At 31.8% G+C, this 24,726-nt stretch overlaps 4 protein-coding genes across 5 annotated transcripts; 3 read left to right on the forward strand and 1 right to left on the reverse strand.

Annotated features, from left to right (window-relative positions):
* The first annotated feature begins 4,453 nt into the window (after positions 1-4,453).
* LOC105784358 (hypothetical protein) lies at positions 4,454-7,088 on the forward strand. Of its 2 annotated transcripts, none has more exons than XM_012610212.2 (4): positions 4,454-4,849; positions 4,942-5,216; positions 6,497-6,660; positions 6,824-7,088. In XM_012610212.2, the coding sequence occupies exons 1-3, from the start codon at positions 4,615-4,617 to the stop codon at positions 6,521-6,523; spliced, it is 537 nt and encodes a 178-aa protein (XP_012465666.1). In that variant the 5' UTR covers positions 4,454-4,614; the 3' UTR covers positions 6,524-6,660; positions 6,824-7,088. The 2 variants fall into 2 exon arrangements, with proteins under 2 accessions (XP_012465666.1, XP_012465665.1); XM_012610211.2 differs by having other exon boundaries at positions 4,460-4,849; positions 6,510-6,660.
* Positions 7,089-10,313: 3,225 nt separating this feature from the next.
* LOC105781287 (pyruvate decarboxylase 2-like) lies at positions 10,314-11,649 on the forward strand. The gene is made up of 5 exons (XM_012605822.1): positions 10,314-10,504; positions 10,595-10,702; positions 10,794-10,928; positions 11,034-11,337; positions 11,419-11,649. The coding sequence occupies exons 1-5, from the start codon at positions 10,314-10,316 to the stop codon at positions 11,647-11,649; spliced, it is 969 nt and encodes a 322-aa protein (XP_012461276.1).
* On the reverse strand, positions 11,622-13,534 carry LOC105783570 (high mobility group B protein 3). The gene is made up of 7 exons (XM_012609110.2): positions 13,297-13,534; positions 12,868-12,958; positions 12,658-12,789; positions 12,520-12,577; positions 12,392-12,436; positions 11,952-12,032; positions 11,622-11,866 (listed from the first exon to the last, which is right to left on the reverse strand). Exons 2-7 carry the CDS (start codon positions 12,939-12,941, stop codon positions 11,792-11,794), a joined length of 465 nt encoding a protein of 154 aa, XP_012464564.1. The 5' UTR covers positions 12,942-12,958; positions 13,297-13,534; the 3' UTR covers positions 11,622-11,791.
* A 6,798-nt stretch (positions 13,535-20,332) lies between these two features.
* LOC105783369 (protein yippee-like) lies at positions 20,333-22,932 on the forward strand. The gene is made up of 6 exons (XM_012608775.2): positions 20,333-20,397; positions 20,751-20,866; positions 21,843-21,886; positions 22,298-22,406; positions 22,493-22,548; positions 22,639-22,932. The coding sequence occupies exons 2-6, from the start codon at positions 20,771-20,773 to the stop codon at positions 22,721-22,723; spliced, it is 390 nt and encodes a 129-aa protein (XP_012464229.1). The 5' UTR covers positions 20,333-20,397; positions 20,751-20,770; the 3' UTR covers positions 22,724-22,932.
* The last annotated feature ends 1,794 nt before the right edge of the window (positions 22,933-24,726 follow it).

Below are 24,726 nucleotides of genomic sequence, written 5' to 3' on the forward strand. Positions count from 1 at the left end.
GGGAAATGATGACTTTTCATTTTGTTTTCTTGCTTGGATCTAAGTCAGCTATTTTTGTTCTTTTTAGAAGGAAAGGTGGTCCATTCTATGAGGAAGAAAAAGTAATAATGACACCATAAAATCACCAATAGCTAAGAAATGGAGATAAAGATTTTATGTTGGAGACTTTGGGGGACTTATAGCTAAACAATTAAAACTAAATCAAGCACTTCATCATCAAATCCAAATTGACATTTTGAATTAACATAATAACATATTATTAGGAATATCTTAGTTTTGAAATTTATGCGTAGGTCATCAATACGTCGTTTATTATGTTAACACGAAATGAATTTTATAAAGGAATTATAAGTACAATAAGTAGTATGAATTCCAATAAACATAATCATAATCAATCATTGTAAAGACTAAATCGAAATAAGAATATATGTATAGGAGCTAATTCAGAAATTTTATTTGTGAATTCGAGATAAAATTATAAATATTTGGAGGCGTCCAAGTTATGGAAATTTATTGATGGTCAGGGTATTCACCGCCCCAGATGTGGTTTGGGTTCGAATAACGCTAGTCGCGTTGCTGTTAGGGCTTGACCCACTTCTCGTAATTCAAAAAAATATTACAATGTATCCAACCTAGAGGTATTCATGGGTCGGGCCTCTTAAGCCTATTTGTTAGGTTCAGGCTTGACCCGGCCCGAAAATGGGCCTAAAATTTTACCCAAGCCCGGCCCAGATAAAAATGTTAAAACACGAGCCCTACTTGACCTGCCCATATTACTTTTTTATATTATTTTTTATATAATTTTTAAATATATATAATACATCAAAAATACTAAAAACATTAAATTAAATATTTCCCAAAAATTAAAAATAAAATTTTAAAAAATATGTATACTTAACATAACACTAAGGTAGATGCAACTTAACAAGCAAATGCCTCTAAAATAATAATAAAATTAACAATAAAACAAGCGTTATACAAAATCCAAACAATAGCAACAAAACTGTAGCAACATAATAATGAAATGGTGGTAAAATAGGGAGAAAATAACAAGAAGATAACATTAAAATATCAGATTTTTTTGCCCTTTTGTGAATTTGGGCTGGGATTGGGGCCAAAATGTCTTACCTGAGGTCCGACCCATTTTTTAAACGAGTTTTTATTTTTTTTGCCCAAACCCATTTTCAGGCCTATATTTTTGTTCTAACCCTATTACTTTTCTGACGGACCTTCTAATCAGACAACAAGTATAATCCAACCCATTCCAACTTGCTTATGAAAGCAAAATGGAAGAGTAAATAAAAAAATATTTATATAGTACCAAAATATCCTATTTTCTCCGAGTGGAAGACGTGTGGTTCCATATCAATAATACATTAATGGCTTAGCCTTAGATGTTAAACAAAAGGGCCATAGTTTTTAATAGTATTTTTTGGAGCAACTTTGAAGAATGCTTCACGTTATCACTTATAGACCTAAAATGATATATATTATGGATAAGTTTTTTCCATAGGAGGAGGAAAGAGAAGCCTTTTATTAAGGAGAAGATTGGGGAAGAAGAAAGATAGGGGATTTTGTTCTATCTCTGGCCATGTGTAATGATAGCCTAATACATATATAATGGTCATAGAGTATGAAGGATGTAACAAGTGGGTACTGACTTAATAATATTTATCTATGTATAACAAGTCGGATGTGAGAGTATAGCAAGTTGTGGGGAATGTTGTTTGTGAAATGAAATAAGCTGTATTTCATGGTCGGTCGTTTGAAACCGAGTTTGATAAAACCCTTTTGTTACTCATGTCAAAAGAATGTCTAAAGCGATTTAGGTCGATTAACCTTTACATAAAAATCTATAAAATCATCACCAAAGTGATTGTTAATAGGCTCAAGCAAGTTAGTTTTATTACGAATAGAAACATTACGAATAATATCTTGATAGCTTAGGAGGTAATTCATTCGATGTGATACTTTTAAGAGAAAAGAGGAATGGATAACAATTAAAGTAGATCTTGAAAAATCGTAAGATCGAGTAAGATTGAGATTTTTTTTTATAAGATACACCGAAAGAAGTGGAACTATCTTCAACTCTTATTCAGGTTATTAAACATTATCTTACATGCTCAGACTATTCAGGGAGTGACCCAGAGGCAGATTAAGATGATCGTGGCATAGATGGTCAAAGTGTGTGGTCTGCTGACTATCTACAAATTTGAGTGTGACCCGACCATGGCGGCCTTCATTGTCAATTTTGCTTCACCTACAAATACCCTTCAACATAGAACAAAGCCAATTATATCAAATGGCTGCTTGGCTAATGAGGAAAAAAAAAGTGAATTCTTAAATAAAACATTCAAGTGAACAATAATTGAATATTTAAGTAAAATGGATGTAGATATTTGAAAATTTTTGAGATAATATATAGTTTGTTCCTTGAATTTATTCAAAATGATTAGCTGGTACTCGAATTTATATTCTGTTACATAGGTCAGTACCTCGTACTAACATCATTAATTTATGCTAGCGTGACATTGATAATCAATTTGCCGGTGGCACACGACAACTTTTCAGCATGACACACCGACATATATCAATTAATAAAAAGTATAATTTTTTTCACATCAAGAATGAATATGAACAAAAAATTATACTCTTTTTTTTTTTTTAATTTATGCTCGTCACATGGAATCTTAAAAAGTTGTCACATGTCATCACCAGATTGACTAACGATACCATGTCAACGTAAACTAACGGTATTAGTGCGAAAGTACTAATTTAGATGACGGAATAAACTACATATTAACCCTTTTTTTTAATATTTGGAGTTGAAATTTATATTATTTCTACTTACAATTATAATAATAAAAACAAAAAACAAAAGAGAGCATAACTTTAGCAACTTTAATTCCAAAATCCAAATACATGTGTTAAAAATGCTTTACACAGTCAAGAAATGCGCTCACCAAAGCTGAAAATTTCAAACCCCCACATTTTTGTAAGTCATTTATACAACATATAGTCCTAAAAAATATGGTCCATTTTTAAATTTTCATTCTTATTCCTTCCTTATTTAAGTTATTTATTTTTCGGATTTTAAATACCTTTATATCTAATAATCACATTCAACTTCAATTGAATTTTAAGTTAAATCAATTAAATTCTTAAATAGGAAACAAAATTATATTATAGTAATATTTTCTTTATTCACAAATTTTAAATCCGAAATTTTATTTAAAATATCAACTTCCTCGTTACTCGATTCAGTAATATGATAAATTATTTTATAAATCCTTCTCACATATCATCCATATCATTAATATATAATTTTGGTAATTTTTTTATCCCGAGCCTCGAACCCCAAATTATGAACCTCAAACTCAAACTTAAACCTTGAAACCCAAACCCCAAACTCAGAGTTTAGTGTTCAGGATTCAAAGTTCTGAGATTGAAGTTCAAAGATAAAAAGATCACCAAAATTATATATTAAAGACATGAAAAAATTATTAAAATATCATTAAATAATTTTAAAAACCCGATATGATGAAAGGTTTCATAAAATAATTTCTCAAGTTTTAAAATAATTATTAAAAAAGGTTTGAAAAGTCAAGAGATTCTTGAAAACAAAATGTTGCATGTGATCACATGCACTGATCGTTATGTGTTAACACCAAGAACAATTTTTTCAGTTTAAACCTTTAATTTTATCCCTTTTTGTCCTAAGCAAAATAAAAATAGTAAGTTTATATGTTAATTAATAAATCGTGTAATAAAACATTTATAAATGTAGACAGTTACGAAGATCTTCAACAGTGAAACAAAAACAAGATTTATGTCTTTATATCTTTGTCAATTTGTATCGTAGGTAAAACGAATCTAAAGCATATTATCAAACTATTTACCTTTACTTATTAATATATGATATTAATTATATTAAAATTTTAAATATCGGTTAGATCCTTCTTTAGAGGCGTTAAACGCTAGTTTAAATCTGTCATTAAGCATACCTGAAACACACTTGAATCAAATTTAAGCACCATGTTCTTATCGCATTGACAACATGTTAGCTTATTCAAGATTTGATCTGTTTGTGTTAGCGGGACGGGATCATAGTATTTCTCTACTATTAAACAAATTAATTTAGTCCTTATATCATTAAAAAGAATCAAATAAGATAATCAATTGCAACAGAGATAACATTTATTATTTATTTATTGTTTAATTTCGAGCAAAAGTTTCATTTTTAACCGTAATCTTATTTAACTCTTTTCAGAAATACGCGAATTAAATTAATTAATTTAACAATAAAAGGACTAAATTGATGAAATCAATAAAGGGTAAAACTCAAGTGATGATCATATTAAAAAATTTCCCAATTGCCTTTAAAAGATCGATATATAGGTATTTCCGTTAACAAAGGCACCTCTTTCCAAAGTAGACCCCCAATTATATATATTCACATATTTCCTCCCGATTAGCTATAAGGGTTGTATATATAATTCTCCTCTTTTTTTTTTTTCAATTTAAGCTTTCTAGCCTTTGTACATGAAAACCCTGGGTTTTCTTCTTCTTTTTCGTTTTCTCTCCTCCCAAACAGAAAGTTGAAGAGAAAGAAAAATGGGGTTATTAAGAGGTGTTAAAACAGTGTTTTTCTTGATAGCAATGGCGATTTCTTTTCTTTTATTTTCAGCACCAGTTTTTCTTGTTATTGCTGATACACTTTTGCCTTCTGCTTTATTGTCATCTTCTTTATCACTCAAAACCCTATCTACCCATTTTAATAACTATAGTTTTCAAGATTCACTTATAGATATTCCCATCATATCTATAATCAGATCGGCTATCATAATCTGTAAGTACAAAAGGAAAAAAACAAACCCCAGACCAAATACTATGATGTATACTTTAAGTTATATGTTTTGTAATGATCATGTTTTGTTGTAGGTGTTTATGGTTTTTGTGATGGACCAAGGCTTTCAAGGGGACCTTACCTTGGGATCACAGCGATTTGTTCGGTTTCGTCTTTGGTTTTCGTTTCGTTGAAAGCTTCGTTCGTGTTCGGTTCGGGTGTTACTCAAAAAGGACATGTTATTACATCCATGGAAACTGCTCTTTTTGTTTGTTCAACGGTGATGGGGGTTGCTCATATAATTGTGGCATATAGAACAAGTTGTAGAGAAAGAAGGAAACTATTGGTTTACAAGATTGACATTGAAGCTGTAAGTTTTTAAATTTTGCTATATTTCACCAACATTTATGAGTTTTAGATTCAATTAATTTTAGGGTAAATTATACTGATATTCATCCAACTATGAAAAGTTACAAAATAATCACTCAATTATTAGTAAATTTTTTTATCACTTAATTATCTTAGATTTTTGGGTTCTTCTATTTTCACCTTAGCCAGCTGGCGACTAAAAAAAAATTTAAATAGTTAAAGTGAAAAAAGAAATTACTGATAATGGTTGACTATTTTATAAATTAGAAGCAAAGTCATGAGTTCATTTATAAATTTATAGCTCTTAGATGCATAGGAGAATGAAAGGGCAAGGAATTGGTCCACTAATTTAGGCCAAAAGAATGTAGAAAGTTTGAAATTTGGTGCTTGTGGAAAGTCAAACTTGAATTTTGAAAAATTAAAGATTTTAATTTAATGAATTTAATCATTTGTTTGTGTGATAATTAAAATTTTAAAATTCGAAAAATATAAAAGTTAAAAATGATTAAATTAAAGTATAAGGATTAAATCTGTAACATACGCATGTTACAAGGATTTATATATAAATAATTCTTTTATTGCCTAAATTTAGGATAATTTGCATAAGAAAGCTAAAAACTTAAGAGTGGCCTAAAAAAGTTGTTACCTGGGATTAATGCCAAACCCCCACTTGTGGTTGTTGATGAACCAAAGGGGCTAGGGCTATCTTATTCAAGTTGCCTACTAATCCTATATATATATATATATGGAATCTAGGACATGGAATAGGTGATGGGCAGCCACCCATGCCAGATGGGTGTGCCTAAATTTATGCTATAAATTTGATGATCCATTTCACATGGCATATGATATGCCATTGAGAATTGTGCCCACATTCTTCCCATGTTTACTTTGTATGTGATTCAGTGATGTAGAAATGGAAATGTTTTCATTCTTTACTTAATTCCTTCACATGGCTTTCCTCACTAAATTTGCCCCCCTATATAGGCCTTAGCTTTCATGATTTTCATTATTTTACCAAAACCTAACCTCTAGTTGTAGGGGTAAAGTTGGAAATTTATTTTAAGGTAAAAAATATTAATAAATCTTTGATAAGGTAAAACCCAAAATTATCATTATATTAGTTTGTGATTTTATAAAAGTTGAAGGGATTGTAGAGATAAATCTCTTCTTTTGGGGGGAGGGAGGGATAAGGCTCTTGCCAACCTCTCTATCTTCGCTCCCAATTGCCAACCTCTCTATTGATGATGTCTGAGTTGATATTGATTTACTCCTACTAAGGATGTTGCCACAGATTTCAGCTTGTAAGAGTGGGTTTTCAAGATACGAGAAGATTCTACAAGACGAAAGAGTGAAGCTTCATTTGAATTTACGATGATATTAACTTCAACAAGCTTAAAAATAACAATCAATGGTGAAACATGCAGCCTAGATACAAAAGTGAGGTAAGGATACATTTATTATATTAAACAAACTAATAAAACCCCATTTTTGTTTTCTTGCAAACCCCCATGTGCTCACTTGGGTAAGCAAAACTAGGTTTTTATGAATATTTTCATTTGTTAATTAAGCCAAGCTTTTTCATGCTTTTTTTTCTTCTTTTTGCAGATTTATCCAAAACAAGTACCAGTTGGAAATCATGAATAGTATAGAAGTTTAAAACCCATATATACAAATACACCAAAATTGGTGTGGGTATATATATAGATATATTGAAGCATTCTTTCATAATTTTGAGTGTACAGTTTTATAATGAAATTAATGTTCAAAACAGAAACTGTCGAAAGCCCTTCTACGACCCTTTTTATTGGGTGAGAATATATATTCAATATTTGAAATTTCAATGAGATTTCATATTGTTGAATTTTAGAAAGCTTTTTTTTATGTAATTTGTTGATGGCTTGTTTCCAAGTCAAAGAAATTACAGACTGTCATTTGTGTTGAGATTGAAATTTTAAAATTCGAAAAATAGACTTAGAATGATCTCGTTAGAGACTATGAACCAAATCTACAATTGTATACAAAATACAGAATTAGTAATTGAAACTGTTTGGGTCATGACTAAAATTTCAAAATTAATTTGAAAAGTACAGAGAATAAAATTAATCAATTCAAAAAACACAAAAATTAATTCCACAACTTTCACAAAATAATAATATTTAACAAAAAAAAATTATATTCTTGAGTTGCTTAAGAGTTGCACAATGGATGAAGATAATGGGCTACCCACACCTATGGTAAGTGGCTAGAGACAGTTTTTTTTTTTTTTTCCTATTTCAATAATACAATAATATTGTAAATTTTCTAATTTAATATTTTTTAACGTTAAAGCTTTAATAAATAGCGTAAGAAATATTGTTGATATTATTAGCAACGGGTATGCAGTGTATGATAGCATTTCAAAATTACGATTTATCTACTCTCTACTTGTGAAGAATTGACAAGTTAGGCTCCGACATATTTCAAAGAAATAAAATAAGGTTGTGAATTACTTGACAAAGATGGCTATTAGAGATTTAAATATAGTTTGCACTTTTAAAGAGCCTCCAACAAGTGTTTGAACATTGTTGTTGGCTGATCTTCAGCAACTCAGAACCATGAAAAATTTTCATTAAAGTTATGTTGATGTTGTAACACCCCTTACCGTATCCAACACCGGAATAGAGTACGAGGCATTACCAAAACACATACACTTGTAAACGTATTTAACTGAGTTATAAAATTTCATCTAAATTAAAACTCTCAAAATATTATAATCTTAATAAATAAGGCATACGAGACCCGATACATACTCATGCAATTCAATGCTTCATTTTTATTTCACTCAATTCGCAATTTCTCATGCTCTCAATTTAGATCATATCACTAGCAATTTCCATTTAATTCACATACAATTCAATCTCATTAAGTTTAACACTAATACGTATTTATCATTTAACTTAACGTTTATCGATTATACCATCCATTAACACATTTATGAAATTCTCAATTTTGTAATGAAAATATCACTTTAGCTTAAATAACAACATCATCCTGGTACAAATACACTACCACTTATCCATTTACTTTAATTCTTTTAGGCCCATTTGTCACTTACCATCCTTAATCAAATTAGGGAACGGTTACGGAAAATTGAGTACTTCACTTCCACTTTGCCATAGTATAACTATGGTCTTACGTTTGATCATTTATCACTTGTCCTTGATCAGATAAGTGTAGCTAAGCTACCACTTATCACTTGCCGCTTGTCACTGATCAGATAAGTGTAGCTAATGCTACCACTTATCACTTGCCGCTGATCAGATAAGTGTAGCTAAAGCTACCACTTATCACTTGTCCCTGATCAGATAAGTGTAGCTAAGCTACCACTTATCACTTGTCCTTGATCAGAAGTACTCAAATCTGGCGTTCCGCTCAATTTGATCATTTATTCAATTTTCACATTTTTATTTTATTCTCGTTTCAACAATAAATATATATTTCATCATACATTATATAATTCATGAAATTAACATTTAATCATTAAATTTCAGCCATATGAACTTACTATTTCAATGCATAACTTATAAATTCAACGTGGCATAATCTAGCCACTACTTGGCCAAAGCCTAAGCATGCACACCAAATATGTTAGCCAAATAGACATATAGCATAAACATTATAAGAATGGATGAGCACAACATTTATCCATGTATCACGCTTACCAACATGTGTTAATTCATAAACCATTCATGACATTATTTAATGCAAAATCATATACCGAATATACCATACACACATACTATGAAACTTTATTTTCACACATGAGCTTAAACCATGACCAATAATGGACAAATATAAGCATCATTTCTATTTCATCGTTTATCAATTATAATCAAGCTTATGACCAATTATACACAAATCATTCATATATTTCCCAATTTTCCTCCTCCTCCTCTCCATTCCACATCCTTAATGTGTATAACACACTTAAACAATATTAGCTATAATTTCACTATTCACTCACATGTATATTCAAAGTTGTTTATCCGAGTCAGAGTCACTAAATTATTTTTATCCGGAGCTACAGAGCTCCAAATTAAGATCCGTTAATTTCCCTGAAACTAGACTTACATACCTTCTTACCATAAAATTTTCAGAATTTTTAGTTCAGCCAAATAGTACAGTTTATTCTTTAAAGTTTCCCTGTTTGTTTGTCGACGATTCCACCACTCTTCACTAAAACTGAATTATCTAATTGTACAGAATTCGGATGATGTTTTCGTTTATTTCCTTTGAAAATAGACTCATTAAGGATTCTAATAATATAAATTATATATAATTATTTTTCTTAAATTTTTTATGATTTTCCAAAGTCAGAACAGGAGAACCCGAAATCATTCTGACATTGTCTCACAAAATTTATTATAACTCATAATTTACAATCCCATTACTTACACTGTTTCTTCTTTGAGAAACTAGACTCAATAAGATTTAATTTCATATTTTATTCACCCTCTAATTCAATTCCCACAATTTTTGGTGATTTTTCAAATTTAAACTACTGCTGCTGTCCAAAACTGTTTTAGTATAAAATGTTGATTTCCATTTTGCCCCAAATTTCACCATTCATACAATTCAGTTCTTGCTCAATTAACCCCTCAATTAAGATAAATTTTCTCAATTAGTAATTTACCTATACATTATAAATTATTTCACAACTATTGAAATTCAGAATTTTCACATAAAACCCTAACTTCAAACTCTTTTACTATTAGGTCTCAAACATTCACTTTCTATTTAATTCTTTCAATAAAATCAGCATATGAACAATTTAAAGCTCTAATTCCATACTAAATCATCATATATTTCTGTAATTTAGGATTTTTAAAGGAAAACTAAGGATTAACTTGGAAGAAAAAGTTCAAGTACCGATGTTGGAACAATTGCTAATTTGGAGGCCTAATTTGGGGGAAAAAAAGTTCAACCCCATTGTAAGAACAATTGTCAAATTCATTGTCTAACTCTAAAATAAATGTTCAGAGTCGAATTAAGAATAGTTGCCAAGTTGAAACCTCAAAAAAGTGATTTATCCCATTATTGTTTTTGGTTCGATTGTATGGAACATTTGGTGTTTATTGACCAGGCTGTGGCGAATTACTTGGAGTATGCTCATGAATTGATCGATACAGCAATTTCAACTGCTTTGAAAGCAAGCAAGCCTGTTAATATTAGCATCAGCTGCAACTTGCCTGCAATTCCTCATCCCACTTTTGGCTCTGACCCTGTTCGCTTCACACTCTCTCCAAAGTAGTTGGCTTTTTTCTTTTTTTTTTTGTTCTTTTCAAATGCTAGCTTTTTTGGGTGATTGTGTAGTAATTTTTGGACAAATCTGTGTAGATTGAGTAACAAGATGGGATTAGAAGCGACGGTGGAGGCAGCGGCTGAGTTCTTGAACAAAGACAAGACCATTATCGTGCAGCCGGATCAGGTATCGATCATGAATGGGTTGGCATTTGATTGTCTTGATGAAAGATTTCCTTACAGAGCTTGTTACTAGGCTCAAACACAATAACACTGCCTATGAGAATTACCACAGGATATTTGTTCCTGTAGGACATCCTTTGAAGACAGTAGAACCTAAACAACCTTTGAGGGTTGATGTCCTGCTTCAATACATACAGAACATGCTCTCTAGTGAAACTACCATCTTTGCCGAAGCCGGGGATTCTTGGTTTAACTGCCAGAAATGAAATTGCCTACGGGATGTGGGTGAGTGACATCGAGCCTATGTGTATTAGTCTATGAATCAAAATTTGATATCCGAATCCTTTTGCAGGTATGAATTCCATATGCAGCATGGATCGATCGGGTGGTCAGTAGGCGCTACTCTTGGGGACGCACAGGCTGTTCCAGAGAAACGTGAGATTGCTTGTATCAGTGATGGTAGTTTCCAGGTGACTGCACAAGATGTGCCGGTGATGCTACGATGTGGACAGAAGAGTATAATCTTTCTGATAAACAACGGTGGTTACACCATTGAAGTCGAGATTCATGACAGGCCATACCACGTTATCAAGAATTTGAACTACACTGGCTTGGTGGAAGCAATTCATAATAAGGGCAAGTGTTGGACTGCCAAGGTGTGTCGATACATTCGAATGCATCAAATTTTCAGACATAGATGAATGCTGATTTTCAATCAATATCGGTTCTTGTTTCAGGTCTGTTGCGAGGAAGAGCTAATTAAAGCGATCGAGAGGGCAACAGGAGCCATGAAAGACTGCTTATGTTTCATTGAAGTGATAGTTCATAAGGATGATACAAGCAAAGAGCTGTTGGAATGTGGCTGTCGAGTCGCTGCCACTAATGGCCGTCCGCCATATCCTCAGTACTCTCTTTTGCAGTTGCAGTGCCTTCAACATGGTAACACAAACATATATCTGCATATATAGAAATATAGGAGATGCGTTTCTTTCACATCGAAAAACCAAGCACACGACATATCAAGCAAACATACCATCATACCATGCTGCTAAAGACAGTATTTTTAAACATGGTTTCATTTACAGAACCTAATCCAAAACCATCCTGGATTCAATCATCGTCTTCACTTTCTTCATCATCCTTTGATGATTCGGACTCAGCTTCCTCCTCATCATCTGAACTTTCCTGCATTAGACATAATAAAGTCAGGAGAGAAACCGAAAAAAGAGAATGAATTTGATATTTCGAGTACAGAATGACCGAAATTTACTTGTTTCTTGTTGTAGGCTGCCATGAGCTTCTCGTATTCTGATTTCCTTTCCGTTGCTTTCACTTTGTACGGAGCTTTTTCCTAATGATTGCAAATCCATACAAAGATTATGTCTTCGAGATGGAATCGAGAAAAGCTAAGTATGAAACAACGGATAGTGAACAGAGCTTACGGACAAGTCTATTTTCGACTAATTTATATACCATACATCTATGTTTCCTGCTGTTTATACCAGAACAGCATTGGCTTAACCATGCCATAACAGTTTCCCGAGTCGGTGAACATTTGATCGGTACATAGCCAAGTCCGGAGAAGCCGCATTGGAAGTTTTATGCATCACCTTTTCAAACAGAACCGTCGGAAGAGTGTCCGACATAATCCATCGTCCATGCACATCGCAACCAACACAACCAAATTTAAGCAATAATTGAGTAACTTACTGCATTCGACATCGACTTCCATTTCTCTCCGCCCGCTTTGCCCACCTTCATTCGCGGTAAGGAAATCAATTCGAAACACTCCGAATGAAGAGACATATAAACAAATGACAACAGATTTATTAACTTACAGCTGAGATAGCCTTCACTTTAGGATGTTCTTGTTTGTAACTTGTCCTAAACTCTTCCCTGCAATAAAAAATCATAGCTTGAATGTCATCTTTGCATATGAATCGAATTCAGTTTCGAACCTTTTTTCAGTATCTTACATAAACACAAAGAAAGCAGTGGCGGGTCTCTTCGGTTTATTCGGGTCCTTGTTGGTCGATGATGCTATGTTCTTTGGGCGTTTTTGGTCACTCTTATCGGCCCGGCTCGCCGCTTTTCGCTTACCGACGACCCTAAAAGCGAACAAATTTCATACATGATTCATATCTTGTTTGAAACATACAACATGAAATAACCAGAATGTTACAAACTTGTTCTCAGCAGGCTTTTTTGCTTCCTTCTTGTCCTTCATTGTTGCATCTTCTCTGCCCCTTGTTGCCTTCATTCTTACAAGACAGCTTCCTGTAACGACATAATTTAAACTAAATCGTGTCAAATGCAACAAATTAACATCATAAATCATGGTTTAATTAATTTATTACAGTCGACATACTGAAGTTCCAGAAAGCATGTTCTTTTCAACAAAGACTGCTTATTTTTAACAACAAAAGGAAAACCAAGCTTTTATCATGGAACATGAAAGTGAAACAACCCATAGTTTCTTTTTACCAAGAAAAACCAGAAAAACAAAAACTAGATCATTCGGGATCATAACAAGACAGATCTGTTGCAATAAAACATCAATAAAGAAAAAAGTAATTATTAGATCAGATGATATGCATAAATTTGTAATAACGAACCTCTTCAATGGAGAAGAAATGTAGAAAAAACAGAGAATTGCAGAAAAGAGAACACTAACTAAAGCAAAGCAAAGAAGATATTTGTGAGGGGGTCCTTAGGAGATTAGAGTGACAGACATGAGGAAGTTTGATTGTGGGTTTCTAACATAAATGACAGATTGGTTGGAAGCAATACAAAAGTCAAGTCTTTTTGGAAACTACTGTTCATTGCTGAAGCTGTCTTTTTGTGATTCTGTTGTTTTCATGGTGCATATTAACAGCTGCCCGCCCCCTAGGCGTATTTATTCCTTCTTTACTTTACTTGCTGTGGAATTAAGCAAAAGCACTAAATCACTTTTTGGGCCTCAACTTTCTTTTTTTCAGATTAGGCACTGAAATTAGTAATTGTTCCCACATTGGATCTTAAACTTTTATTTAGTCCAAATTAAGCTCTAAACTTGAAAATTGTTCTCATATTGGAGTTTGAATTTTTTTTTTGTCCAAGTTAGTCCTTAAAAACCATAAAGTTTAGGCCTTAATGTGGGAACAATTATCAAGCTCAAGCCCCAATGTGGAAACAATCATTAAGTTCAGGCCTCAATGTGAGAACAATTGTCAAGTTCAGGGATTAACTTGGATAAAAAAAAGTTCAAACCCCAGTGTGGGAACAATTGTCAAATTCAAAATCTAACTTTGATGAAAATAATGCTCAGACTCCAATATGAAAAAAATTATCGACTTCAAACCCGAAATGGTGATTTAATCTTAAGCAAAAATAAATAAATACCGACCGCTTCATGTTTATCGTAAGTAAAAGTGTTATGATTTATGAATGTTGGAGTATCGTACAATGTGTAAATTTGATTTACTTTGCACTCATCCATCACACCCAATTATATCTTTTGTGCATTGTGTTGCATGGTTTAGATCAATGTTTTTAGAAATGGATCAATGATTGAATTTGTTAAATTATCAATTTTTGGTTTGATAAATTCAAGTGATTTAAATTAAATAAATTATTTAAAATTATAAAAAAAATTATAAAAGCCGATTCAATTTCCCGTTCAATCAGTCATTTAACTTAATTCAATCAGTCTATATCAGTTGTTGATAAGTTAACTAATTTCTGACCCAGATCAGTTTAAACAACATTAATTTTGATGTTCGGATAAGGATGACAACAGAAAAGGCAAGATTTATTTTCTCATTCTAAATTGACTCAATTTTTATATTGTTTACCTCGTATTTAATTTTAATTATGGTAACTGGTTTCCCAACTCGTTTATTTCATTACATGATATTATTTTATTTAAGGTAAACTATAAAAATAATCACTCAAATATTAGTCTATCTTTGTTTTGTTCATCCAGTTTAATTTTTTTTATCACTAATGTTATTAAAATTTAGCATTTCAGTCACCCCTTTAATTTTTTTTTGAACAAACAGTCACCCCTTTATTAAATCACTAAGCGTGGCCTCTTTTTCATTGGCATAATAATAAATTAGCTCTCCAATGTTTATAAATTCTGTCAATTTAGTCATAATTATTAAAAATTCAAAACTAAAAAACCTCAAAAAAAAAATTTAAAGGTTCATTTTCTAGTAACATGAGATTTTATATAGCTTCTGGAAAAGCCATTAATTTCTCTAAGTCTGGACAAGCCATTAATGTCTCATCTATACTTGGTGTAACAGAACCTCTTAATCATGGGAGGTATTTAGGTTTGTCGTCACTTATAGGTCGCAACAAAAAGCAGGTCTTCTCTTTTAATTAATGAATGGTTATCTAAACGTATCTTTAGTTGGAAGAATAGATTGCCCCCAAGGGGTGGAAAGGAAGTGGTGATTAAAACAATGAGAAAAGCTATTCTTGTTTATAGTATGAGTGTGTTTTTGCTTCCTCATAATTCTTCCGATGATACGCAGAAAATGATGAACTCCTTCTGGTGGGGTTCGGAACGTGGCCGTCGAAGGACTCATTGGGCTTCTTGGGAACGGCTCTATGTCCTAAAGAAGTATGGTGATATGGGGTTTCGTAAGCTCTATTGCTTTAATTTGGCACAACTTGGGAACCAAGGATGGAGATTCCTTACTTCGCCTAAGTCTCTTTCGTGGAAGATTTTCAAAGCTAGATATTTTTCGAAGAGCGATTTTCTTGACTCGTCGGAGGGTTCAACTCCCTATTTTATTTGGAAGAGGCTAAAGCCGTGCTTTTGAAATGTACTAGATGGCGAATTGGTAGATGAAGTTTGATAAGCATTTTCAATGATCCATGGATTAATGATGGTAGTAATTTTTTTTGTTGACACTACTCATCTTGATGGATGTCAACATATGAGAGTTTATGATTTAATGCATTCTAATAGGGGTTCTTGGGACTCGGATATGATGGAGGGACTGTTTGCATCGTATGATGTTTAGAAGATTTTAGCTATGCATTGAGTTTGTTTCCTAATAATGATAGCCTCATGTCGCATTACACTACAAATGAACATTATTCTATTAAATCGGGTTATCGAGTTGCTCTTTGTTTGCTCTCTGATATTAATGATTTCCAGGTGGATGGTCTTTGGAATTCTCTCTGGAATCAACTGTTGCCCCTGAAGATTAACAAGATAATGAGGATTCAGGCATATTTATTTTCAATTCCCCCTTTGCTACAGTTGTTTGGCAATAGATGGGTATAGCGCCATTGCATGGTTCTGTTAATGATTTTGTTGCTCAAATGCTGGTTGAACAACACAATGATAAGAGGAGGCGTGTTTTGGGAATGTTATGGGATATTTGGTTTAGCAGAAATATGATGGTTTGGAAGCAAAATTTTATGTCAGCTGATCGGCTTGTGCACTATGTGGATGAACGCATGGTTCATACCTCTCAGTCGATTCGTCATCCAGTTATTGTGAAAAGAGATGCTTGTTGGTGTAAACCGACTAGCGAGATGGTTAAATATAATGTTGGCGGAGCAATTTTTGTTGATAGTGGGTATATGGGATGGGTTGTTGTGGTGCGTAATGATGTAGGTGGTTGTGTTAAGAGTATATCTAGTTTTATGATAAGCAATCCATTTATAACTGAGGTTTTTGTTGTGCACGAGGCTTTTACTTGACTTTATTCGTTGCATTTGGATGGTGTTATTTTAGAAATCGATAGTCAGTGTCTCTAGCAAACGCTTACTTATGGTTATCTGAATGCTTCTGTTTCAAGATTATTACTTAAAGATTATGTCTCATAGCTTCTGATTTTCAATCTTTTGTCTTTCATTGGGTTCGTAGGGATGCTAATAAGGCTTCACATATTTTGGCATGGGAGACTTTATTTAGAGCAGATTACATAGATTGTATTGCTTATCCTACTTCTATTGTTGATATTGTTAATGCTGAGAAAATGACTAATTTGGATGTAAATGAGGTAAGTTAGGTTTGGGTGTTCGGGTTTAGTTTTTCTCATTGCTTTATCCTTAATTATTCATATTCCTTTTCTTAATGAATTAATCTTTCCTTCAAAAAAGGTCAAAGGTGCTGGAAATTTGAGTAAGATGGTCGAAATTGAATTATAAATTTTTTATGAGGCAAAAGTGTAATTTTATCATGTATTAACTTATGATTTCATCATTTTTAAAGGGACTACATAGAAATATTTTTATTTTGAGGGACTAAAATATAATTTTACTATACATTAACTTTTAACTTTTATCATTTATAAATGGACTAGAAACGATTTTTTCATTTGAGGGTACCAAAGCCCTTACATGGCCCTTTGAATTTGCCAATGTTTAAAGTGTTAATATACTTAATTACCTTAAAGGGTTAACTAAATACATGCATCCAATCCTATGTACATGCATAATTACAAAATTCATGCATCTAATCTTAAATTTCTTGCTAAGTATAATGAAATTTCAGGTTGCATTTGTGTAACACGAGTTATTGACCTAAAATTATCCACTTGAACTTGGGCAGCTTTATCTTCTTCACGAATCACATAATCACCCAATACATGTATTAAAAAAGAACTTGTCTAGATTCATCCCTTGGATGATCTCCATTAAAATATACATAGCTTTTTATAGGAAACTCCAAAAAGACACACCGTTTGATGCATTGGAAACTAGACTTTTAGAGCTTTTCATGCACGTATGATTCATAATTTTTGGGCATGTATATGAACTTAGATTCTAAGTTGATGCATAAATCCTGGATTTTTTATAGCTTTGATTCTTCACCAACATAGGTTTCTCCTACAAAAGTGTTTCCAACTTCCACCTAAATTCGGCTTTTCAAAAATAGCCCATCATTAGTCTTTTGAAGCTCAAAATATGCTTAGCTTTATTTCCTTCAATTTGGGTTGCATTTGTTAACAATTAACGTTTGGTCCATATTAATGGCCTTGTGCTCAGCTCCATTTTCATTAGCCTTCTTAGCTTGTACCAACTATGATGTGTCACATCATATTATATAGTTGTTTTACTTAGGGCCAGTTCTTCATTGCTTTTGAAAAGTGTTGTGGAAAAGTGCTTTTGAAAACTTTGGTTTAAAATTTGAGTGTTTGGCATTGCTGTCAAAAAGTACTTTTGAGAAATAAAATGTCCATTTTAGACATGTTATTAGCAAGTAACAAATATGCATTTAAATAATATTTAAATTAATTAATATTATTATATTTTAGTAAGAATATAAAAAATTTATTATAACTTGTTGTTAATATTTTAACATATGAAATATAAATTTTAACTATTTTTAAGCAATAAATATTAATTATTTATAAAATTTAATTAGAATATATAAACTATATTTTAAATATTTAAATATAACCATTGAATATTTGTAATTAGTATTTAAAAAAAATTATTTTTAATTAATGATTTTAACACATTTGTAATTAAGCACCAAGAAAAAAAAGGAAAATACTATGTTATTGGAGGGGTGGAAAAGTAATTAAGCACCAAAAGTGCGTTTGGGAGAGGAAAAGCTAAAATTTTAGCTTCTCCTTTTCAGAAGCGCTTTTCAAAAGCACATTTCAAAAGCAATTCTGAAAAGCTAAAAATTTTAGTCAAAAGCAGCTTGTTCTTCACAGGTTTTCTTTCAAAAGTGTTTTTCGAGTCAGAAGTACTTTTTTTAAACAATGAAGAACTAGCCCTTGTTCACCATTTAAAAAAGTAATAATTTTTTTAAAAAATACATTATTAAATAATAATTCAAGCTAAATTGACATGGTTTCACAAATTTTTTTATCGAATTCTAAGTAGTGATTAATCATCTTGATTGCACAAAATTTTAATTTAATTCTTAGTTCGAATTACTTTGACATGTTTAATTTTGACACATTATTTATATTGTATTTATATTTTTTTCATATTTTTTTATTATACTCTAGTTATTTTTATAAGTTTAATTTTTTTTATTAATTATTATATACTTTGGTTTTGGACTAAATTGAAAAAAAAGGTGAAATTCTAGTTTCATTTAGTTTGGTGAGAAAAAAAAAAGATAATGAGGTTGGAGAGGTGAAATGTGTGCAATCAACTTTACAACATTGTCTTTTTATTGTCAGCCGACTCTTTTAAGCAAGATTCATCGTTTATAAAATTGCTACGAGTTAGATCTTTCATTTTTTCGGTGAATTACAAGAGTAAAAAGAAGTTCGAACAACAAATATGGCTAACACAACTCGAACTTAAGTTACATCCGGGACGATAAACACATTGACAATCACAGAGGGTCCTTTCAATTTTTACTCGATAATACAAAACCACTCCTTATTCTTGAAAACATTAATGAAGAATTTATTTTATATAAAAAAATTTATTGAATTAATGTCTCTATCATTTATATCAATCTGCATTATAAATATATGTTTATTATTAATGATATAAAATTTTAGGATAAATGCTCAAATTCGTTTAGACATTTATTAAATCAAGGCTTAATTTTTATAAAAGTGCTTAAATAAAGGTTAAAACTTTTTAAATGATCAAATAAACGTAAAAGTGCTCAAATAAAGGCTTCTCAAATGTTTTTAGTTTCAAATTATGTTTTTATTATTTCGTTTTCAAGCAATATCTGTTTGGGCTTTCATATATTTTATTCTAAATGTGTTAGCATTCACTAATTTTGACTAAAAAGTGGACTAAAGTGCGTAAAAATTCTTTATTTGAGCACTTTTGTAAAGTTAGGTCTTTATATGACCATTTTGAAATGTTAACATTTAACCTTTATATGAGCAGTTCCTAAAAAGTTAGGACCAAGGGCAAAGCCAAAAAATTACTTTAGGGGTAGAGATAAATCATAAAATTTTTTGGGCTGAAGTATAATTTTACCATCATATTAATTTGAAATTTCTTAAAATCTAAACGGTCTAATCGAACATTTTACCATTTTTAGGGGGACGAAGGTCATTTCCCTCCTCCTTGACTTCACCCCTAATTAGACTCTAACTTAAACATTTAACCTTAAAATTTTATGAAAGAAGTTACGGATGGTTACACCATGATGGTGTCTAGAGTCACTAATGGTGTTTAGAAGATTAAGACAAGATTTTTGAGACTATGAGGAAGTTGGGTAGAGTTTATGTATAATACCAGAGCTTTTGACCTCCTTTTAGTGTTAAGAAGAGTTTATATAGAGGAGGAGGAGCTTGATCGTGAGTCATGAGTACTCTATCACAAATCTTTAAGGATAAGTGGTGGATGGTCAGCCTTAAGGTATGTATGTCTAAATGTCCCTGATGCGACTAGCTATAGTTAAGCTTATTTATGAGAAGTTGGTGCTAAGAAGCGATGGTACAATGGATACTTTCCCTCTAGAAAATTTTTTCAAGATTTGGTGAGATTATCTAATGGTCTTTGATTTAGGTGACCTTTCGCTTAAATAAGGTCTATCTTACCTTGTAATCATTTTCCATCCTCCTTATCCATGATAAGCTCTTACGAAATGGGTTTGGTCTTATTAAAACAATTTTTTATTTATTAAAATTAAATAAAATTATTTAAAAATATTTTAAAAAATGTCATCAATGCTTCATTTGTAATACAAACACCAACTCTTTAAAAGAGAAAACAAACCTTATTCATCCGTAGAATACACGTCTTGGTGGGTTCTCTCTCACTTTACAGAGAAAAAGGTAAAATAAATGGTGAAATTTTGATGGTGTCAAATTGGTCCACATTTCTGCTTAAATTCAATAAATTGAGAACACATCAATACCATGCTTATACAAAACAACAGAGAAGAAGAAGAAAGCCAACCCAGCAAGTCATTCAAATTCAACCCTCCCCAAACTCCTAACTTATATCCCTTTCCCTTCCCTTCACTTATAACTTTCCCTTTTTTGTAACATTTCACATGCAATCCATTCATTTTTTTTCATCAATCATTAATCATTTCTGTGATTAAAAATCATATCTTGCTATTCAAAGTCTTCATCTTTTTTGATATATAAAAAAGAAAGCTCTCTTTGTACTTTTTTTTGTGAAGATCTGGTTGGTGGTGGATACATGGGGAGATTATTTGTGGTGAATCTTGAAGGGAAGGTTTATAGCTGCAAACACTGCAAAACCCATCTTGCTCTTTCCGATGATATTGTTTCCAAGGTTGTTTTTTTTTCCTTTAAATTTGATTCCTTTTGACTTTTTTGTATGATAATCTTGTGAAATCTTCATCTGGGTGTTTTTGATTTGTTTTAGTTATCATTTTTTAGCATTTATTACTACTTATTAGGTGTCATTTTCATTTTGGGTGAACTTATATATAATCGATGGGTTCCATAATTGATTAGATTGAGGTTTCTTCTATTATTAAGCTAGGAAATTTGGGTATAATCCATGTTGATCATTCTGGTTCTATGATGATTGAAACTGTGCTGGGAGGATTTCAATTATGTTATGATCATCTCTTTTTAGGCATAGATGATAATTGTGTGTCTTTTGCAAGAGCTTGACACTTTATGATGATGGCAAATTGTTGGTTTTTAAGACAAACATGATGTTAAATGTATTTTCTTTTGCTTTTAAAAGGACTTGTGCTCTATGTTATTTGGATTCGGGTGTGAGTGTTGGATACAGTATGTGTCCAACACTGGTATGGTCAAAATTTTCTAAGCTTTTTCATGTATTTGGAGGATCTTTGGAATCCTTGTGGAGGACACGAGTGTAAGACCAGAGGCAAAGCTAGGAATTCGGTATTTGGGCCAAAACAAAATTTTAAAAATTTGGATGCTTGACAAATAGAATGGACTGGAATTGATAATATCCCATTAACCATCTTGCCCCTTAGCTACGCCCTGTGTTGGACACAATGCTTCAATGAAAATGAAGAGTCGCAATAACATAGCTTGTGCTAGTGATTAAACCTGTTGGATGGAAATGTTATACTTTTTGTGTCGGTATGCCCTTCGTTTGCATTTACGATATCACCGAGTATGAATGTTAAGTCATATTCATATAGGTGTTATTTTCTCTACTGCTTTCACATTGGTGTTAAAGATTTTTCATGGTGTTTGAATTGGTTCAGGTTCTCTTATAAGCACGGTTTCTAACTATGTGTTTTGGCTTTGGTTCTTTTATTCAGTCCTTCCATTGCCGCCATGGGAAAGCATATCTCTTCAGTAAGGTGTAAGTTTTCTCGATTTTAGGCACTTTGTTAGCATGTGTTAGCCCCAAATCTGTCTAGAATTACTCCGAACAGGACAACAACTCTAATACATGCCTATGCTATATGGTGCCGGCTTGATTGTCAAACTCTTGCTTTACGGTTGAGGAAAAATTTTGTTTGTTGAATTCAATGTCGGTTCTAGTAAGTTATTTTGTTCACTTAGAGCAAGGCAATAGCCTTTAATAGAGTAGGAGAAACGAATGATAGGAAGGGGATTGCAGGTATTTTATTTTAATTGGCTAAACGGTGAACTAACATGGATTTTATTTCCAGGATGAACTTTATGGACATCCCACTTGCATGAGATTCCGAGTTAACTGTAAATTAATGCTCGCTTTCATATGTACTTTTCATCTCTCATTGTTTCTCAGAGTGAATGTTACTACCGGAGAAAAGGAAGATAGACTGATGATGACAGGGTTGCACACCGTGGCGGACGTCTTCTGTGTCGGATGCGGATCAATAGTGGGGTGGAAATATGTAAGCTTTTGGTATTACATTTTTCGAATTCGTAGTTTAACATATCTTTATTTGTTGCTGTTAGTTATCTCGATAGTTTCTTCCAGGAAATGGCTCATGAGAAGAGTCAGAAGTACAAGGAAGGAAAATTGGTCCTCGAACGGTAACTAATCGGAAACATGGAGAGAAACTTGGGTTTGGGTTAAGGAATGGATGTTTTTAACCGAGGTTACTGGATCATGTTGTTGAACAGGTTTAAGGTGTCCGGTCCGGACGGAAGCAATTACTGGATCAGCCATGGAAGACATGTGGGTGGGAGTGATGCAGATGATGTTTGATCAAAACAATAAAAAAAAAATGGTCAAATTTCCAAATTGTACATTCTTTAAACCCCTTAAAAATCTCATTCAGTTCATGTCAATCCTAAAAAAAAAAACCAGACATTCCTAATTTAAGCAACATGTCCAACTTGCTGTAAGAAAAAATGATTTGAAACATTGAATTGTTAATTATGTTTTATAAATTGCAGTTTCAAGGTGTTCAAACATATAGCTAAAATTTATCCTATTGATTACTTTTATCTAATTCATGATCCTCGAACTCGAACTTAAGATATCATACGGTAGAGGTCATTCAATCATGGTTTTCTTTTTATCATTCAATTATAAAAGTTATAAAATGATCATTAGTAAATTTCTCTTTGGTCATTTAACTATTCATCGTCTTTTTAGTTATAAAATGACAAAAAAAAAGATAAAATGGAATAGTTAAGTGATTATTTTGTAATTTTTATAGTTGAATGATTAAAAGAAATTTACTAAAAATTAGATGATTATTTTTATAATTTTTCTATAGTTAAATAAAATAAATAAATATTACAATTGAGCGACTAATAATGTAATTATTTTATTATTTTATTAGTTTTTGGATGGTTGGATTTTTGCCACCACACGTCGTAACAAAGGGCCCCATTAGACACTATTGCCCCAATAATTAGGCACCAACATATTTGAGATGTATGATTGATTGATATTTGACCTATCCATAAATTTATTACCTACAATTTAAGGGAGTAAACTGTTAAAAGTTTAAATTATAATGGTAAAATGTTAGAAAAAGGAAAAAGAATTCAGATTATCCCAAAACAAACCCTTAAAATGTTTTAGATATTTTAAAATTTTATTTTATCTTTTCGATTGAGTCTTAGTTTAAATGGCATGGCCATTATGTGAATTTTAGTGGGCTGAAGCGCATTATCCTCTTATTTATAGGTTAGAGAGGGGCTATAGGTAATAGTCATGAATATTTTTCTTTAATAAAGTTATATCACTTAATAATGCTAATAATTTAAGGAGCAAGTGGTAATGCTTATATCTACTTATATTATTATAGTTGGTGTCTCAAATTAATTGGACATTAATTTAAAGAAAAAGATTGCCAATTGAGTTTTAGTTCAATTGGTACGAGCATTACTGCCAATGCAGGAGGATATGGGTTTAAGTGCGCTGAAGCGCATTATCCTCCTATTTATGGGTTGGAGAGAGACTATAGATAATTCCAGCATTGTGTCAAATATAATCATAATCTATAATGAGATTGTTCAGAAAAATAAAAAAATTATTTTTTAAATAATAATAAATATTATGGGACTTAAAACTTGATGTTCTGATTCTAGATTTCCTAAGAATTGACTTAGTGAAATCTCATATTTTTTATATCAGAAAAAGAAATGATCCGTCAGGTTCAAAATTGATTTCTAATAATAGGTCAGATCGTACCAATAAAAATCTGTTTTATTCCATTTATTCCAACGCAATGATTCAACAATCGTTTAGCCAAAATCACGAAACTATTCATACGCTCTTGAACAGAAATAAAGAATCCCAATCTTTGATAATTTTGTCATCATCTAGTTGTTTTTGCATAAGCCCATTCAACGATGTAAAATATCACAATGTGATAAAACAATCAATTAAAAAAGATCCTCTAATTCCAATTAAGAATTTATTGGGTCCTTTAGGAACAATCCCCAAAATTGTGAATTTTTATTCATCATTTTACCCTTTAATAACTCATAATCAAACCTCGGTAGCGAAATATTTGGAGCTTGACAATTTAAAACAGGCTTTTCAAGTACTTAACTATTATTTAATAGCTAAAAATGAGAAAATTTATAATTTCGATCCATGTCGTAACATCTTTTTGAATGCAGTCAGTTTGAATTGGTAATTTCCCCATCATCGTTATCATTGTAATTATTGTGAAGAAACGTCCACAATAATTAGTCTTGCCTTCTTGGGAAGTTTATTTGTGAAAATGTATGTATAGCCAAAAGCGGACC

This window comes from Gossypium raimondii, chromosome 13 (genome assembly GCF_025698545.1).
Source record: "Gossypium raimondii isolate GPD5lz chromosome 13, ASM2569854v1, whole genome shotgun sequence".
Taxonomy (NCBI): Eukaryota; Viridiplantae; Streptophyta; class Magnoliopsida; order Malvales; family Malvaceae; genus Gossypium; species Gossypium raimondii.